Here is a 17,255-nt window from a genome sequence, read left to right on the forward strand (position 1 = left end):
CCCCCAACCCCCCCCCCCCCCCCCCACTTCCGATTCTCGCCGAGATTTTTTCGCTACCTTTTAATTTGAAATTTAATTACATTTAGTGGACGCAGTGGGGAACCGAGCAAGGATAGTATCTGATGATCACGTTCGGTGGCAACGTGAAACAACGATTCCAATTAACTATTCTCGTATTACGTAACAAGAGGAATTTAACGAAGAACCATTAAGGCACAGTGTTATTCGATTTCCTGGTGGGAGCCTTTAACCATTGAGAAGTGGTTTCGAATTACCTTAGTGGTGGGAAGAATTTTCATGGGGAGTTTTGTGGAATAATTTTGATGATGAAGATCGGGGAGGTGAGGTGATTTTGGACAGTGTTAGAAATTTCTTGAAGTTTCGGTCACAATGTCATCTGAATTTTGAATGTTGTGAGCTTGAGTTCAATTTTAAATGAAAACGGTCACTAAATTTCTCATTCGTCTTCAAAATTCAAAAAGATTGGGATTTTCATGTTAAAGAATCATTGATTTTGCAATGAAAGCTTGAATTTTCACTCATCGTGAAAATTCAACATCACGTACTATTCAATTTTCAATAGATTGAACATTCAGAGAAGTTATTGCCTGAATTTTCAAGAAATTAACTGATTCGTCAATGAAGAATTCTACAGAATTCTATAGAAATTTCATGAAACTTTGTGTTTTTTAAAAATTTTAAGCTTTTTCATTTGAAATTTCAAGAGTAATTATTTAACAGTATATTTCAAATTTCGTTAGGTTAGAAAAGAAGTGCACTGTTATAAAAAATGAAATTTCATGGACAGTTGACTATTAATTTTCAGGACAGTGAGACTGAATGCGACTTAGGGGAAAAAACATCATGAAATTTCAGGTTTCACTGAAAATTCAGTAAACTTCCAGAACTTTTAGCAGCATAAAGACGAGAATCGCTTAATTTATTTGAATTTCCGATCTAATTAAATTATCAGTGAAATCTGAAATTTCATTATTATTTTCCCCCTAAATCGCATTTAGTGTCACTGTCATGAAAATTTTCTTAATTTAGAATATTCACCGGATTTTTCTAGTTTTCTATTTATTTTCAGGGAAAAAGAACTGAAATTTACAGTTCTCTTTGATTTTTCCACGGAATTCTGAATTTTCAATGACGAAATTCCTTGAAATTTCAGATGGTAATTAAATTCGATAAAAATTTCCAAAAAGTGTACCGGAAATTTCAGACAAAAATGTTTAACACTCCCGTGTAAAACCTGAAACTTCTTTTCTGTTTTCATCACGAGCCATCTAGAGCATCTTCTTTATTTTCCCTCAAATAAAGTTCAGTCGACTCAAATGACATTCTTGAATTGCACACGAATACTTCATAAAATAATATAGAATAAATATTCCTCTCTGGCACGGCACAACGGGTCAGCGGCATGTCAGGTAATTTCTTCGCATCTCTAATTAAAATGCGAGGTCACTGACATTTTTATTTTCCCTCGACAGAGGGGATGAGAGATGAAGGTTTCTTATTAGCGGGAAACCTTTCATTAAACGTTTTAATCAATGTCGGAGTGAAGGGTCAGCTGACGTGAGTGAGGAAAAAGCGTGAGGTCCTACGTCAAACTGATTAAACACCGACTCTGGATATATTCTCGCGTGAGTATTCACTAGTGTAAATAGCCCTTCTGGATGTTAGGGGTAATTATATGGCTAGTCAGCCTGACAACGCTGTTTTATGTTACTTCGGGTATGTATGTCAGATTGTCCGCATTTATTAGGCACACCTGTCTGGGTATTGCAACCCCACTGGGGCTTTAATGCTCTAGTCCCATCACATGCTCCGATAATTATTGTACTTTCTGACATTTCTGTCCAGATGATTAATGGCCTCCCTGGACAGGGGAATATTCTTTCTGGAAACTGAGACCATTTCGTGTTCTTCATATCACTCGAGAACTTTTTTTTGTTTTATGTCATTAAAAAAAGGGACATTTTAGGTTTTAAAAATAAAATGAGACTCGAGAGAAAGTGCTTCATATTGAAATATATTATTTTAAGCAGGTGTTGCATTGTTAGAAAAAAAATTGAAATTTCGTGGAAAGGTGAGAATAATATTCAGAAAAAAATCATAAAACTTCGAGTTTCATTGAAAATTGAGTGGCATTCCAAATTTTTTAACAGCAGAAAGACGGGAATTTCGCAACTTATTTCAGTCTTCAATCAAAATATGAATATTCAATTGTTAATTAATTGAAAATTCAATCTAATTTCGGTTTCAAGTTTATTTTTATCAGAATTTTCTAATTTTTATGAACTTTCATGGAATAATTAAGCTGAAATGAACAGATACCAGTGATTTTTCATCAGGTGTGAATTTTCAACGGAGAAATCCCTGGAAATTTCAGTGAAACTCACTTGATTTCCAAGAAGTCCACGAGAAATTTCAGCCAAAAATTTTCGATAGTTTAAAAATCGTTTTTACATTTGGAGATTTTTCATTCGCTGGTAGAAACAAAATAGAATTTCATGATTCTGAATTTTCAGTTTATGACTATTTAGCACCAATTTATGCTGAATTTTCAATTAATTGAAAACTCAAACACATATTCACCTAAATTTTCATGATTTCCAATAATTTCCACGCAACAATTGATCTAAAATGCACAATTTCCCTAGATTTTTTCATCAAATTGTAAAATTTCAGTGGCACTATCACTCGATCAAAAATGTTCAACAAAACAACTGTGAATTTCAGGCAAAAATTCTCATCACTGTACAAAAACCATTCTCTCCATTTGCAATACATTTGTTTCAATTCCTGCAGCAAAATGATGAAGAGCTCTCGCTAAAATGAATACACCATTCCACTCGTTCAGCCCCAGTATTTATTTACCCTCTTATTTCCAACGTCATTGTTTCCACCTCTGACTGTATTTTCTTTCGTCTATTAACGAGTCACGTTTCAGACTAGTAACTCGAACGATTTGAATTGAAAGCACTTCTTGGAAATTCGCCTGGGTTTCATATATAACCCATCTACCTAGGTTGCACCAAACTAATTCTCCATTCATGTTTGTGCACCATTGGTGACTGCAATTCATCGTTGAGTATGTACATCGCATTATCGTAATCCTCCGACTAAACAAACTTTAGGTGCAATAAGTGGTATTGTACTTGGAAAGTTTGTCACAAACGGTGTTAAACGATTTGCTATTTTATTCCAGCAGCGTCGAGCAACATTTGGTTTTATTACCCACTGTTTCAACAGTTGATCAACATATTAAGCCGAGATTTACGGGGTATTGCGGGGGATTTTGCATAATTTTCGATGCGGAATCCAGGCTGATCACCGTTTCCACTCGATTTTATCCTTCTCAATGCGAGAACAACTTTTTGATTACGCCGCATGCGGTGTTGCCAGGAAAAACATGGACACATAAATGTGGAAACGCACGCAGAAAAAAAAGCGAGTGGGCAATTGCTATCGTCACAGCATAGGCGACATATTTTTGGTAATAAAGTAGCAATTTGCTTCCGAATGAAATTCCCCTGGGGATGTATTTTAAATTGAATTCAATGGTTCATTAAATTCAACGTTGCTCCAACATTGGTAGCCAACATTGCCCAAATGTTGACATTTTTTATCTTTCCCTGAATATTGGTTTCAAAGTAAAGTTTTTCAATAACAGATGATGCAATCAATCTCATGATGGAACTCGGTCAAGTTGGCAAAATGACATGAATTTTATATTTTTCCCTGAAATTTCCATATTTTTCTAAATTTTCATGGAATAATTAAACCGAAAAACACAAGCATTTGATCCATTTTCAGATAATTCAAACAGAAAATCAATGAAATATTTGATTTTTCAATAACAAAATTTCTTGAAATTTTAGCAGTAATCAAACATGATAAAAATTTCCGAGATTTGACGCGGAAAATTCTGATGAAAATTCTTAAGTGCCATCCACGTGTAATGCATTATGTGGTAAACTTCACATTCGTCAAATATACCATTTTCAACTGGTACCTCAGTGCACTATTTCCAGAGTCTCAGAAATTATTGACCCAACCAATAATCTCCCTTCGAATTTCGCGCGAATCCCCAATCACCACAGCGCCGTCAATTCCTCAAACAGAAGAAAAAGCCCCTTGAATTAACCACAATATCCCTGATTTAACATTTCTCTAGTAGAATTTTTTAAAATAAAATTTCTTTTTGAATATATCGAGAAGTAAAAGCATCTCTCTACCAAACGGAAACCGAAATTACCTCCGACTTTCCGATGGGACAGTTTTCAGCACCAATTTCCGCATCCTTCGCATCCTCCACCCCCTCCCCAATTCCCCCTCTTGGAAACTCTCTGTTCTAAGAAGTTCCTCGAGAGGAGAAAAAAAACCATGGCCTGCATATCGAAATGGAACGATAAATATTGAATCAACTCTTTTAGCCGGCATTCAACTCGTGTCAGTTCCCACGAGTGAACCTGAGATATACGATCCCTCTTTTTACGATTATATCAGCCTACCTCACGTGTTCCCCGAACCACCTGAATGATTTCTCACGTAGTCGCGATGGCAATGGGTTTTCTTCCATACGATCGTAAGTAAGCACCGAGCCGATACTCAGTTTCACAAGCGACATAAATATTTCATATAAATAGTGCATATTTATCCTCTCCATTTGATCTTGGAAACCGTTAAACTCAACATCAACTACTAGAGAGGCTTTTTAAAAAGAACTCGAAGGGCATTTGATCTTTATTTTATGGTTCACATCTATGTAAACTATCTTTGCCGTTTAGCCCAAGGAACCTTCAACACTTCACCTGTTTTACATGTGCCTTTACGCACGGAGAGAATGACATACATGGAGAAAATTAACTAGTTGGTGAAGTTCAACAACTAATTGGTGAATTTCAACAAATAGTTGAAATTTCACAATTAGTTGTTGAAATTCACCAAATAATTTTCTCCGTGTAGTAAAAAGTTATCTTTGCCATGGGCGGAAATACTATAGTATTATTATAGCGACGTAATGAAAGGTTTTTCAAATAAACCTGCATAGTAGTCCTCACTATGTCGCTTAGTAAATCAGAGTAAATGCTATAGTAAATGGGAGGAAATGCTATAGTATTACTATAGCGACGTAGCGAAAGGGTTTTCAAATAAACCTGCATAGTAGTCCTCACTATGTCGCTTAGTAAAGAGGACAGCGACAATATCGTAAAATTCAACAAGTAGTTGGTAAATTTCACAACTAGTTGTTGAAATTCATCAAATAATTTTCGCCGTGTAGTAAAAAGTTATCATTGCCATGGGTGGCAATACTATAGTATTACTATAGCGACGCAGTGAAAGGGTTTTCAAATAAACCTGCATAGTAGTCCTCACTATGTCGCTTAGTAAAGAGGACAGCGACAATATCGTAAAATTCAACAAGTAGTTGGTAAATTTCACAACTAGTTGTTGAAATTCATCAAATAATTTTCGCCGTGTAGTAAAAAGTTATCATTGCCATGGGTGGCAATACTATAGTATTACTATAGCGACGTAGTGAAAGGGTTTTCAACTAAATCTGCACAATAGTCCTCACTATGTCGCTTAGTAAAGAGAACAGAGGCAATATCGTAAATTTCAACAAACTAGTTAGTGAAATTTAACAACTAGTTATTGAAATTCACCAACTGATTGGTCATTTTTTGAAAAAATGAAAAAAAAACACCTGACTCTTGTGAAGTCAAAAAACCCTTTCGGGATGCCGACAGAAAATAACGAACATAAATTTGTCACGATTTATGAATGCCTCCTATGTAAAAATCTCAACATAGCGATTTTTACTATTTCACTTTCTTCGTGCGGGGAGAAAACTCTTGTTAAAGATTACGTTCAACTCACGTGATTGTGTCACGGAATGTATCACGGAAGTTGAAGAGAAACTGTGAGACAAAAGATAAATATTTCCTATTAATACTGGGAATTTTATTTCATTGAAACGTAATTTTTAACGAAATGATGATACTTGGGAGTTTTCGCGGATAAAGTACTTTGAGAAGGATCAATTTCTCGGTAGCCCGGGGAATCCCATGGAACGTAACCGACACGAAGATGGATCCCTGTAATCAATCATACAGCTGAATTTTCCCGCCAATTCTTTTAACTCCATTCTGATTGGTTACAAAGAGTGGATCTCGGTGTGGGGAACGTTGCATGGGCATTCTCCCTCATCCTCAGTAACTTTCTATGTGATCCATCCCGTTATTTTTCTATTGACCGATCACATGCGAACATGGGGGGGGACGCCCACGAGACGGATAAAAATAACTTTTTTGGTTCACAATTTTTCCGCACTAAAAGAATTGAATTTTCAGCCGATAAATTTTTCGATAGTTTTGTTGCATTCAAATGAATTTTTTAAATAGGTTTTTTTTATCTTTGTTGTTATTTCAAAATTCGGATGATAACAGGTTGGCCTAAGCGATCTTCCGCAATTTTATATACGCAGAAATGAAGTTGAAGTTCAAGAATTTTTTGCGATGGCCTAATCGCCAAGAACTGGAGGATAAATTGAAAGATGGAGCCGTTGAAATACTTCGAGTTCGTCCAAAAACATTTTCAACCTCATGTCGAATAAAGGTAAATGCACAGCCTCCTTATGAAACCACCAGGGTTTCACATCTCTTCACTCAAGCATCCACTCACTGCAAAATCAACGGCCATTCTCAAACGTAATACCTTATCCTAAACTTTTGATTTTTCCACAACGTATCAGTCAGTGAGAAAGTTTACCGCGAAAACTTCACTGTGGAAACTCGTGGGGCCATTTCAACTGCTCCCAGTTGCGAATTGATAATGAAATCGATTCGTCTACCTCCCTCTGCATCTCAAGAAAATTGTGTTCGGTGGAGAAAAGTTTTTTCCAGACTAGAAGAACCAAGTTTTATAAGTAAATTTAACGAGCAATAAAACTCGATTTATAAAAATATATTTTTTTCACTGAGAAAGAGGAGGGGAAAAGTTAGGACTTTGGAGAGTTGTGCTCAAAGTTTCTGGAATTATTGAAAAAGTCTTATTGTTTTGCACGGAAAATTATGCGATGGCGGTCAACAATTCGTGTGGAAAAATTTACCTCAAAAATTGAGCGGAAAAATTGGCTCTCAACAGTTTTTATCGCGCTTCTATGTGCTTTTCTTCCTGTTCCCAATTTGTTTGGCAAGTGACAAACGAATTCAACGAGCGCTGAAACTCCATTTATAAGAATATATTTTGCGTCACTGTGTGTGAAAAATCGAATGTAAAGGTGATGTCATAGTGGACAGAATGTGAAACGTACGCAGCGCGTGAAACAAACGTTCAACTGATTTTCGGTTACTGGCGCCGTGTTGAAGCCCTTTCATTATGCCCTTTTCAAAGGACAAAGTTACATGAAATTTCTGTAGAATTCTTCATTGATGAATCAGTTAATATCTTGAGTATTCAAATAATTCTCGATTTTCAAGTCCATAAGGTACTGAAAACCCTTGAAAATTTTGAAATTCAGGCAATGACTTCTCTGAATTTTCAAGATGAATGAGAAATTTAGTGAACGTTTTCATTTCAAATTGAAATCAAACTCACAACATTGAAAATTCAGATGACATTGTGACTGAAATTTCAAAAAATTTCTAACAGTGCATGGTCTTTGAATTAATCTGTTGCTCATCTCATTAATTTAATTTCGTGCTTAAAATCTTATCTCGTGTTTTCAGCACCAAAATAAAAATTACAACTTAATTTGGAATATTGAGTCACAGCTTTTTTTTATTTATATCAGAAATTTTGTATTTGGATATTAATAAATAATCTCATAATTCTAGCTAGTAATTCTGATCAACTTTGTTCGAAGAAAACCTCAACAAACGCAATATTAAAAAAGTAGAATTATTCTATTTTCCTCTGACCTAAATGATTTGTACAATTATAATTCAATGATTCATGTTTCATAAAATGATATTCAATTATCTTTTGTTTGCCCCCTTGCTTTCTCCCTGCGTTCGAGATATCCGCCATGGTCGGGTTCTCACTTTCGATTCGAGATATTGCCCACGCTTTTCTTTAGAAAGGACTTTCCAAAATTGTCAGCGTTGAATATATCTCCCGTTACATCTATCCTGATATAACCCTGACGAGCTCTCAGTAGAGCATTATATTGTAACCGATAGACGTTGATTTCGAGAAGAGGGGCGGACTTACTTACTCAATTCGTGCGAGAGATGATTAACATCGCAGTTCTAGTTTTAGAATGACACAAGATCAATGGAAATGTGAACAAAAAACAGACACGCACACATATTTTAGGAAGAGGGAGAAGGATCGATAGATTAACCCTTGAGTGGTCGCCGCTCGCCACCGAACGCAGTTGGTCAGACGGTATTTTACGATTTCATAAAAAAACAAGTTGAATATAATGTTCTTTTCACGTTTACGAGTAATTTAAAGGAGAAATGGAAACATAAAAAAGGAACAGTTATCAGATAAATCAAGAACTCGATTTCATTACGTGCAAAATTTTGAAATTTTGAGGATAAAAATTTTGATAATTCAGTAGCGAAGTGGTAAAACGGTACAAGTCAATTCCCCCCTACTTCACAATGACTATCCTACTACCTTAAAGAAAGTAGATGAAAAATGTATCCAAATCATTACGGACTTTTTGACTAAATGCAAAATCGACGTGTAAAAGATTCCACCGAAATAGAATTCACGTATTGTACTACTAATTCTTATTTATCAATTTTCATAGCTGTATACAAGTCAGTTTTGACTATTGACCAGTTTTCAATGAATATCTCGGAATCTAAGAGAGATAGCCAAATATTTTTAAAACCTTTTTTGTAAATCCGATTGAGCGCTACAACAAATGTAATTACAAAAATTTCGCTATCTCCCTTAGATTCGAAAATATTCTTCAAAAACTCAACTGGGAGATAATTCGACTTAAACCGTTTTACCACTTCAAAAAATTGTTAATATGTGCCATACATTTCAACTTAAGAATACAAGTTTTCATAAATTTTTCACTCACGAAATTTTCGTCTGAAAAGAAAAAATCAAATAGCCAAAATCAGCTCCCCTCGACAAAATAATCTCCCCGTGTAATACCCAATTCCCAAACAGAAATAGTTTTATCTCTCGACTATTGTCACCAAAGGTCAAAGAATACCCCAAAAACTCTCGTTGTTTAGCCCGCAATACTCCCCGATTCTGATCAGCAACTCCCACGCAATAATTTTCCCGTGAAATTGGCCAGAATAACAGATTCCCATTCACCAATTTTTATCACGTCCTCCCACACTATCCTCTTTCTCCGTTATTTGTTTGAAAAGGTGGTGCTTTCTTACCGTTCTGTCTCCCAAATTCTTGACACGACACTTGAGCACTGCAGACTTGCCAACGAGTGCAGTGACATTCTGGGAGACTGAGACATCGAAGTAGGGTCCACGATCGAGTGGTTCGAGCTCGAGATCCTCGTGATTGTCCTCATCGTTATTGCAACGAGCAGGTCCTTGAACTAAACCAAACAGATAAAATGAAATAGCCGATGTGAGTTGAACCTTTTCTCATTGTTATGTCCATCTTTGTGAACGAAAGACGGACAATTGCATGCATTGAGAGGCTTTATTGGGGAATATAATAGAGACACACACGGACGGCTGAATTGTACAGATGATATGAAAAGGTTGGAGCATTTAACTGTAATGAAAAATATGCATTTGAAGCGCTATTCACTGAGCTGGGCTTTGAGTGGTTCATATCAGTGAATGTGAACGATCCTCTGGTGAACACACAACGCACATGAAATCCCTTAAAACCTCATGTTTACGAAATCCCTCCGCGGTACAAGCTCTGTACTCAAATAGATTGAACGCAAATACCGTATCCCATAAACAATTAAATATAAATCCAACAGAAGCATAACTAAATGCCGCGTTAAGAGTGAATATCTCGTGATAAATCCCCACGATTCAAATGAAAAGCTTTTCCCCACATGCATCGCTCTCCCACACGCGTCTGTTCGAGAAAGAAAAATAAAGAAGTTGCCTTTTTTCGATTTCCACCTAATGTGAATATTTCAAACGAGTGGAATGCTTAACAAAACTTCAACCGCTGCGGTAGATTGGTACATGAAACTGCAAACACATTCCAAACGTTATCACCGGGCCATTGCAGTGAAAATTCGATAGTGAACGTTCAAGTGAACTGTCGCCATTTTACATTCCCGCATTCGTGGGAAATATTTCGAGGGGATTCGAGTGCATTCAATAAGCTAGAAAATAGGCCAATGATGATTCTTTGAATTGGACAATTATTTACGTTCATTAATTCCGGGAGTAACGCGCGTTTAAATTACCTCGTTAGAATGACTACGTTCCGCAAATTACGAAGTATGTGATAATGGGAAAAAGTGATTAGGGTATTAAATTTGAATGACTTGTAATTTTGATTATTTTGGGGAGGTACGCGGAGGAAATTTTTGATAAAAATTATCCTACCGTTTTATGAAAGTGTGTCAGGAGGCATCGTTTGCTCATTTCTATACCGAAATTTAGTAAAAATTAATATCTGATGATCACATTATATTCTACGTTAGAGGAATTTTATCCTGACGCATAATAAATTTTACCCTTCCAGTCCAATAATTTTTATGTAGATAACAACGAAAATTTTAGAACGGTTGGTAAATTTTACACTACCAGCACGGTAATTTTTCTTTTTATCAGGATGAAATTTCTCTAACGTAGAATAGCATTTGATCATCATATAGTAATTTTTACTACATTCCGGGATAGAAATGAGGAAACGATGACTCATGACACACTTTTACAGAACGGTAGGATAATTTTTATCAAAAATTTCTGATTTTTCTATGCAACTTATTCCGTGGAGATATTTTTTACAGAATTTCCTCGGCTCAAATTTTCTAATTTTTTTGTTTGATTTTATTGATGAGAATAAAAGAAAAATAGACGTGATATTTCATCACTTTATAAACATTTCCAAGAAGTGAACTGAAAATTTCAGCCAAAAAGTTTTAACTTTATGTAAATATCCTCGGAGCAAATAAGAATTTCAAGAAAAAATTTGAATTTTGTTGGGGAAAATGGGCTTCCGGGAGAACTAAACGGTTGCTGTAAAAACTGTTCCCCTACGAGGGAACAATCTCTTCTGCATAAATAAATATTCCTTTGTCCTCAATATATTCTATCAGCAGTATAATTATTTCACCCTCACGTCACATGGGAATGATGTATTGAATAATATGTTTTTCTACAGATTACAATGTTCACTGTGCGGATTTTTTTGAAATACTGATATTGAATTGGATTTAAGGGAGAAAGGTTTGTCAATTTCCTTGTTCCAGCTGAAAATTCAAGTGAATTCGTAAATTTCGAGGAGAAAGAAGACTTCAACATTTCAACTGTCCTGAATTTTGAACTAAACATGAATTTTCAGGATCCAATTGAGTTGAATTTTCACAATTATCAACTATTCTCACTGAATAATTCAGTAGCGAAGCGGGAAACCGGTTTAAGTCGACTTAGCTCTTCGCTGAGTTTTCGAGGGATGAATCTAAGAGAGGTAGCGGAATTTTCATCATCACCTTTTTGTAGCGCTTAATTTGCTTTACAAAAAAAGTTATTATAAAAAATTTGCTATCTCCCTTAGGTTCCGAGATATTCATTAAAAACTGACCAACAGTCTAAATCGACTTAAACCGGTTTACCGCTTCACTACTGAATTAGACTTCAATTTAGAGTCCTAATGGATTTTTCTATCAAATTATCATTTTTGAATAACTAAACTTCCGAAAATTTCAGTTCAGTTCAATGTCCCTCATTAAAACTTCTGGAGATGTGCACCAGGAATTTAAGCCAGAAATGTTCTACAGCGTATGTTAAGTGCATGCTATTTAATAAAGTATGTATTGTCCCAGTAAACAGTTATGAAATCCACGGAACAAATAATAATTTCGACATTGGGAACTTTATTTGCTTTCAAAAAATGAGTTACGATCAAAATTAAACAGTTTTTAGAGAAACAATCTCTTCCTCGAAAATAATATTCCTAAAATTTCAGTGTATTTGTCACTCATAAAAACTTTTGGAGACATGCACCGGCAATTTAAGCCAACTGTCAAATGAATACGATTCAATAAAGTACATATTGTTCCAGTAAAACTTATTAAATTCCGGAAAAAATGATAATTTCAAAATTAACAACTTCAATTTGCTTTCGAAAAATGAGTTACTGTCAAAATTGAACAGTTTCCAGGAAAACAATCTCGTCCTCGAAAATAATATTCCTTTGCGGCCAATACATTCCATCTGCGCTATAAATATTGCACCCTCACGTTACACGAGGATGATGTATTGAATAATATGTTTATCTGCGGAAAATCCTATTGTTCACCGTTGAGAAATGATGGATTGTCTATCAGTAATTTTCGGAAGACACAATGAATTGGATTTAGAGGAGAAAGGCTCTTAAATTTTCGTGCTCCACACTGAGGGAAGAATAATTGAAAAAGTTGAAACAACACTTGGGAGAAGAATTTATCTTTGTAGGAACGTATTTCTCCAGACTAACCATTGCCAGGTGGTCCATGTTCATCTCCAAATATTATGAACATATGACCTTGAACGAAAACCTTTCTTTATTTCCCGACTTTTTCACATGTGAGATTTTCTCACATAAAATAATTTTGAATAATTCAAAGTGTCGAACATTTCTCAAACATCAATAATTGCTTTGCTTTCAACAACAACGGAATATTTGGCTGAAGCGGCGAACCATTCATACAAGACGGTGCCTTTCAGGATAAAAATATCTTTTATAAAGTGGTTTATCAAGAAATATTAAGTCTCTAATTCACAAAATTGCTGTCATATCATTATTATTGTTATTTCATTGAAAAATTAATTTTTGTCTGCAATAATTGAACAGTCGAAACGAGAAACTACTGTCTCTCGTTTCATATAAATCGAGCATTTGCCGGGAGTAAAATACGCATAGGAGCATTGCACGGAGAGAAATATTCAATAAAAATTTTAAAAATATCCTGTAAAATCCTCCTAAAAAAACTAATTCCTCTCCCAAGAAAATGATTCCTTGGCAAAAGTAATTTGTTTCTCAGTGTAGGGTAAACGGGTTAGTTTCCGGTCGATTTCAACTTCTATTAAACATTCCATAAACAATGAAATAAAAATTGTACCGATTATTTCACCTTTCAATAATATTACTCAACTATAATCATGTGATCAATTATTTTTTCTATTCACTGACACTTAATAAAACCAAAAAGTACGACCCAATCGTCGAGAAATTAGGGGTTTCGGCCGCATTCAACTATTACACGGAGTGAAATATTCAATAAAAATTACGCATTCGTAATTCCGGAGCGAAATGTTGTTGTAGGAAATTTTACGGAACTGTCACGAAATTTTTCCAGAGCGTTCCGTAATTTTTATCTGAATCTCCTCTGAAAAATTACGATACCGTCACTTAAATTTTCTGAGTCGATTCCGTAATCGGTGAGCGAACTGTGAGTTCCGTAATTTTTACTGAGTACTTTTAACTCTCCGTGTATTTTCACTTCAAATAATTGTTTTCTGCTAATTAAAACATTCCTGAAGGTACAGAAGCCCTCACATTCCCACTCAGATGATTCTTTTATTTCCGATCCTGCCCCGAAATTCGTCCAGCAATTGGCCTGATCCCCCCACTACCCCACTAATTTCGGGTAGATCTCTAAACCCAGTGCCACTTGCCCGAAAACCAAACCAATTTTTCTCCGTGCAAGTCCCCTCTCAAACCGACCGATCATCTTCGAAAATCCCCCAAAAAATCGCCCGTCTCCCTATCAACCTCCCCCTACCATCCGCCCCACAATCCCCGAGACACCAATCCCCGAATTAAAAACAATCCTCAATCCGGCCATAATTTCTCCCCCAAATGAAAAAAAATCCCCATCCATCAAAATTCCCCAGTAATCCACGTCCCAAACGTCCCCAACTTTAATTAACACGTCACAATAATCACCCCGTCCCCCATAAATCCCCGAAACAATAATCACAAAAAAACCACCATAAATACCCAGGACACAAGCGTATCCTGACACATTGGGCGTTGGTGCCTGCTTAATTAATGAATATCCCGGCACAACGCGGCTATCACATTTGCCAAACTGGCCAACGAATCAGGGACACAATTGATCAGCATTGGCAAACGTATCGAATTACCCGCCGCTCCCCGCAGATAATAACGCGTTGATGCATCCGAGTGAGCAAATGCGATCCATTTGACGCAACAAATCCCACTTTCACGGATTCCCTTTCGACCATTTAATTTCCCATGCCCCTCTCCCCCCTCCCTCACCCCAGAATCTCCTCGGGAATGTTCTCAGTGACTTACCGGCGAACAGAAGACCGAGAATGAAGATCAAACCCCTCATTTTTCCTCAACTCTCATTCCCCTCTTCCTCGCTGTACTTCCCCCCCTGACAAATTTTCTCAATTCACTGTTTCACAGTAAAATCCTCTCTGATCTCAGATTGACGGGCCCACGAGACATCCCCTCATCTTTATCCTCATCACCATACCCATCACCTCCATCCTCACCGCCCCCCAGGAAGCCCTGAGGGCCAGGTAAAGGCCACAATCGATAATTCTCGTAGCCACAAAATTTCACCACTCCACCTCAAACTCAATTCTCGTTAAATTTTCACTGATACTTCACGACACATTTATCCCTCGCCCCCTCCCATCCCCCCACACCCAACGGTAACTTCCACCTTTAAACTGTCTCCCCCCTCAGGAACTTCGTAATTGTTTCAAAGTCCCCACCAACGACAACTTGTTAGTTACATTCGTGGCTCAGGTGTTCGGGATGTGACGTTCAATTATTTTTAATAGTTCCCAAAAAGGCGGATTTACGCTCGATGAAATGGCCTCGAGAAATTTGCTCTGCGGGAACGTAAAATTTCCCTCTTGATATATTTCCTTAATTGGGTAATGAATTTTCAGTTATCAGAGATAGGTTCATTCTTGTGGGGGGCGGGCTGATACGACCACTCGTAGATTTCTCGTGTCACGCACTCGTGCAGTCGGCAGTCACGTAAATAAACACAGCGGAATGTATGGGGGGGTGGACGTGGCTGATCGAACGACGAGTCTTATCCCTTGGTAAGTTGCGGGGGGGGGGGAATAAATGGGGTTATTATCTGTTTATTGGGGGATTAAATTGTTCGTTGGGGGTCGTTGGTATTCACGACATTGTCAGTAGACATTTGCACCTGTAACACTGCGCACAAAATTCTCAGCATTTCGCAGGGGAATTTGGCCACTTCGTGTTGTTGTTAACATTTTAATCCAAACGTCACTGCGGAATTTATTGCACTTTTCATTCACTCGAATTATTATTCCTTCGGTAAATTGTTGGGACAATTTTCACTGGTTGATTTTTGTCGGGATCGAAAAATCAATCGGCTTTGTTATTTTAAGTACTTGTTATTGTTTCAGGAGTTCGCGAGTCGTGGCGGAAGGGGTGAGTGCAATGTTTTGAATTATTTCCGTGGTCGAACGCTCGAACGAGACTGGAGCGCGAGATGCGATGAGCTGATGGCACCCCCCACCAGGACGACTAGAGGGTCTCGCCTACTGGGATTTACCGAGGGTGGGAGGTGTCGGGGGGGCGCATGAGCGGTGAAATTCTCACGCAGCATCCACTGTCCACTGCTTTCACGAACGTTCGTTATATTGAGGGTTTCGTGGTTTTTTTTTTGAAAGGGGTTGGGAAAAAGTGAAAAATCGGGGCAGCGTTTTTGGAGGGCAATTTTTTCTTTGCCGGCATTTTTCAGTCTTTCGGCATTCAGTAGGGGGAGGGATTAATTAATATTTTTCGACACCGGGGGGATCGGGAGCTCATCAAAGGGATTTTTTAGTAATGGCTTTCCTTAGGCGATGGGAGCCCATTGTAATCCGGATTTTCAACCAATTTTCAGGAGAATTTTCTTGATGAATTTGCGTTATCATTAGAGAAATTATATTCGCCGTTATTTCACTGGGTAATCGGGAAAAATTCGATGAATTTACTTTCTGATTTTTACGGAGTCGGCGAAGCTGGGATAATTAGTTCTAGTAATTGAGGCAGGGGGAATTCGGAGGGTGGTAAAAATGGTGAAAAGTTCAGGGGGGTGTAATTATAACCCCGATTGGAATTCCGTCTTAGTCGGTGGGAGAAGTAATAGAGTTTTGCTAATAAACGCTGGTGGAGGTGGGGTGGAATGACCCAAAAGACGGATGAGGATACCACAACGGGGTTAGTTCTGCGGCGGGCGCATCGTGCATTGTGGTTCTAATCCCCATGTTAGGAAAATCTCGGGAATATTTTTGGGAGATTGAAGGTAAACACTGATGATATTTTTCTTTACTCGGAGCGGGGTTCGCGTCAAACTGGAGAATTCAATATTGAGAGGGATTTTTCACTGAAATTTTTCACAATGGCTTCCCGGAATTCAAAGCATCCCGGAATTTTCTGATTTTCTGGGAATATTAAGGGCAAATTCTCCCGGAAACGAAAGTCTTCACACTTTCACTTTTTTACTCATGAATTCAGACAGAAATTTCTAACAATGCTGGTAGGAATTTTTAACTGAAATTTTTCATTCGAAATTCCAAGAGGTCGTAAATGGTTTGATTTTCGTTCAATATTTATGTTAATTTCTTCCGGAAAAAATAAGCCTTCCGATAATTTACATAGAAAATAAAAACTTTCAAATATTCACGCATCAATCAAAATTTTTCTTTTAGAAAATGGACACTTTTTCGTCAAAATTATAGAGCCAGCTCATAAAATCACCCAAGAATTTCATATTTCCAAACAACTTGACACGAATACTCAACGTTAAAAAAACATTTCCTTTCTCCTCAACCTTCAACAAGCCCCAAAAAGTTCAAAGACTCGCATTTAAAATCAATAAATTACCTTCAATTTCATTTCTCCACCAAACCAGAACTGTCGAGCACTGTTCAACGCCCCTATTTATCCCAACCGACCCCACCATATTTTCCACTCGAAGAAACAACCCATCGAATTTGATACAATTGTCTCACCCTATTCATACCCCCCGCAACCATCCACCCCCCCAGTCCCCCCGATGCGATATTTATTTTCCTTCGGTAGTCTCTCTCAAAACAATAGCTCTTTGGCCACCACAACTCCAACAA

At 37.2% G+C, this 17,255-nt stretch overlaps 1 protein-coding gene across 1 annotated transcript in view; it reads right to left on the minus strand.

Moving 5' to 3' along the window:
• Positions 1-14,769, minus strand: part of LOC107040815 (lachesin) — a 51,756-nt gene extending 36,987 nt beyond the window's left edge. The window contains exons 1-2 of the mRNA XM_015261071.2: positions 14,443-14,769; positions 9,372-9,541 (exon numbers count right to left, since the gene is read on the minus strand). Of these exons, the coding sequence (XP_015116557.1) occupies positions 9,372-9,541; positions 14,443-14,482 (210 nt within the window). The 5' untranslated portion in view covers positions 14,483-14,769. The remainder of the gene's footprint in view (positions 1-9,371; positions 9,542-14,442) is intronic.
• Between the last annotated feature and the right edge of the window lie 2,486 nt (positions 14,770-17,255).

Source organism: Diachasma alloeum, unplaced genomic scaffold, assembly GCF_001412515.2.
Source record: "Diachasma alloeum isolate Michigan unplaced genomic scaffold, Dall2.0 Dall_scaffold_00343, whole genome shotgun sequence".
NCBI classification, from domain to species: Eukaryota; Metazoa; Arthropoda; class Insecta; order Hymenoptera; family Braconidae; genus Diachasma; species Diachasma alloeum.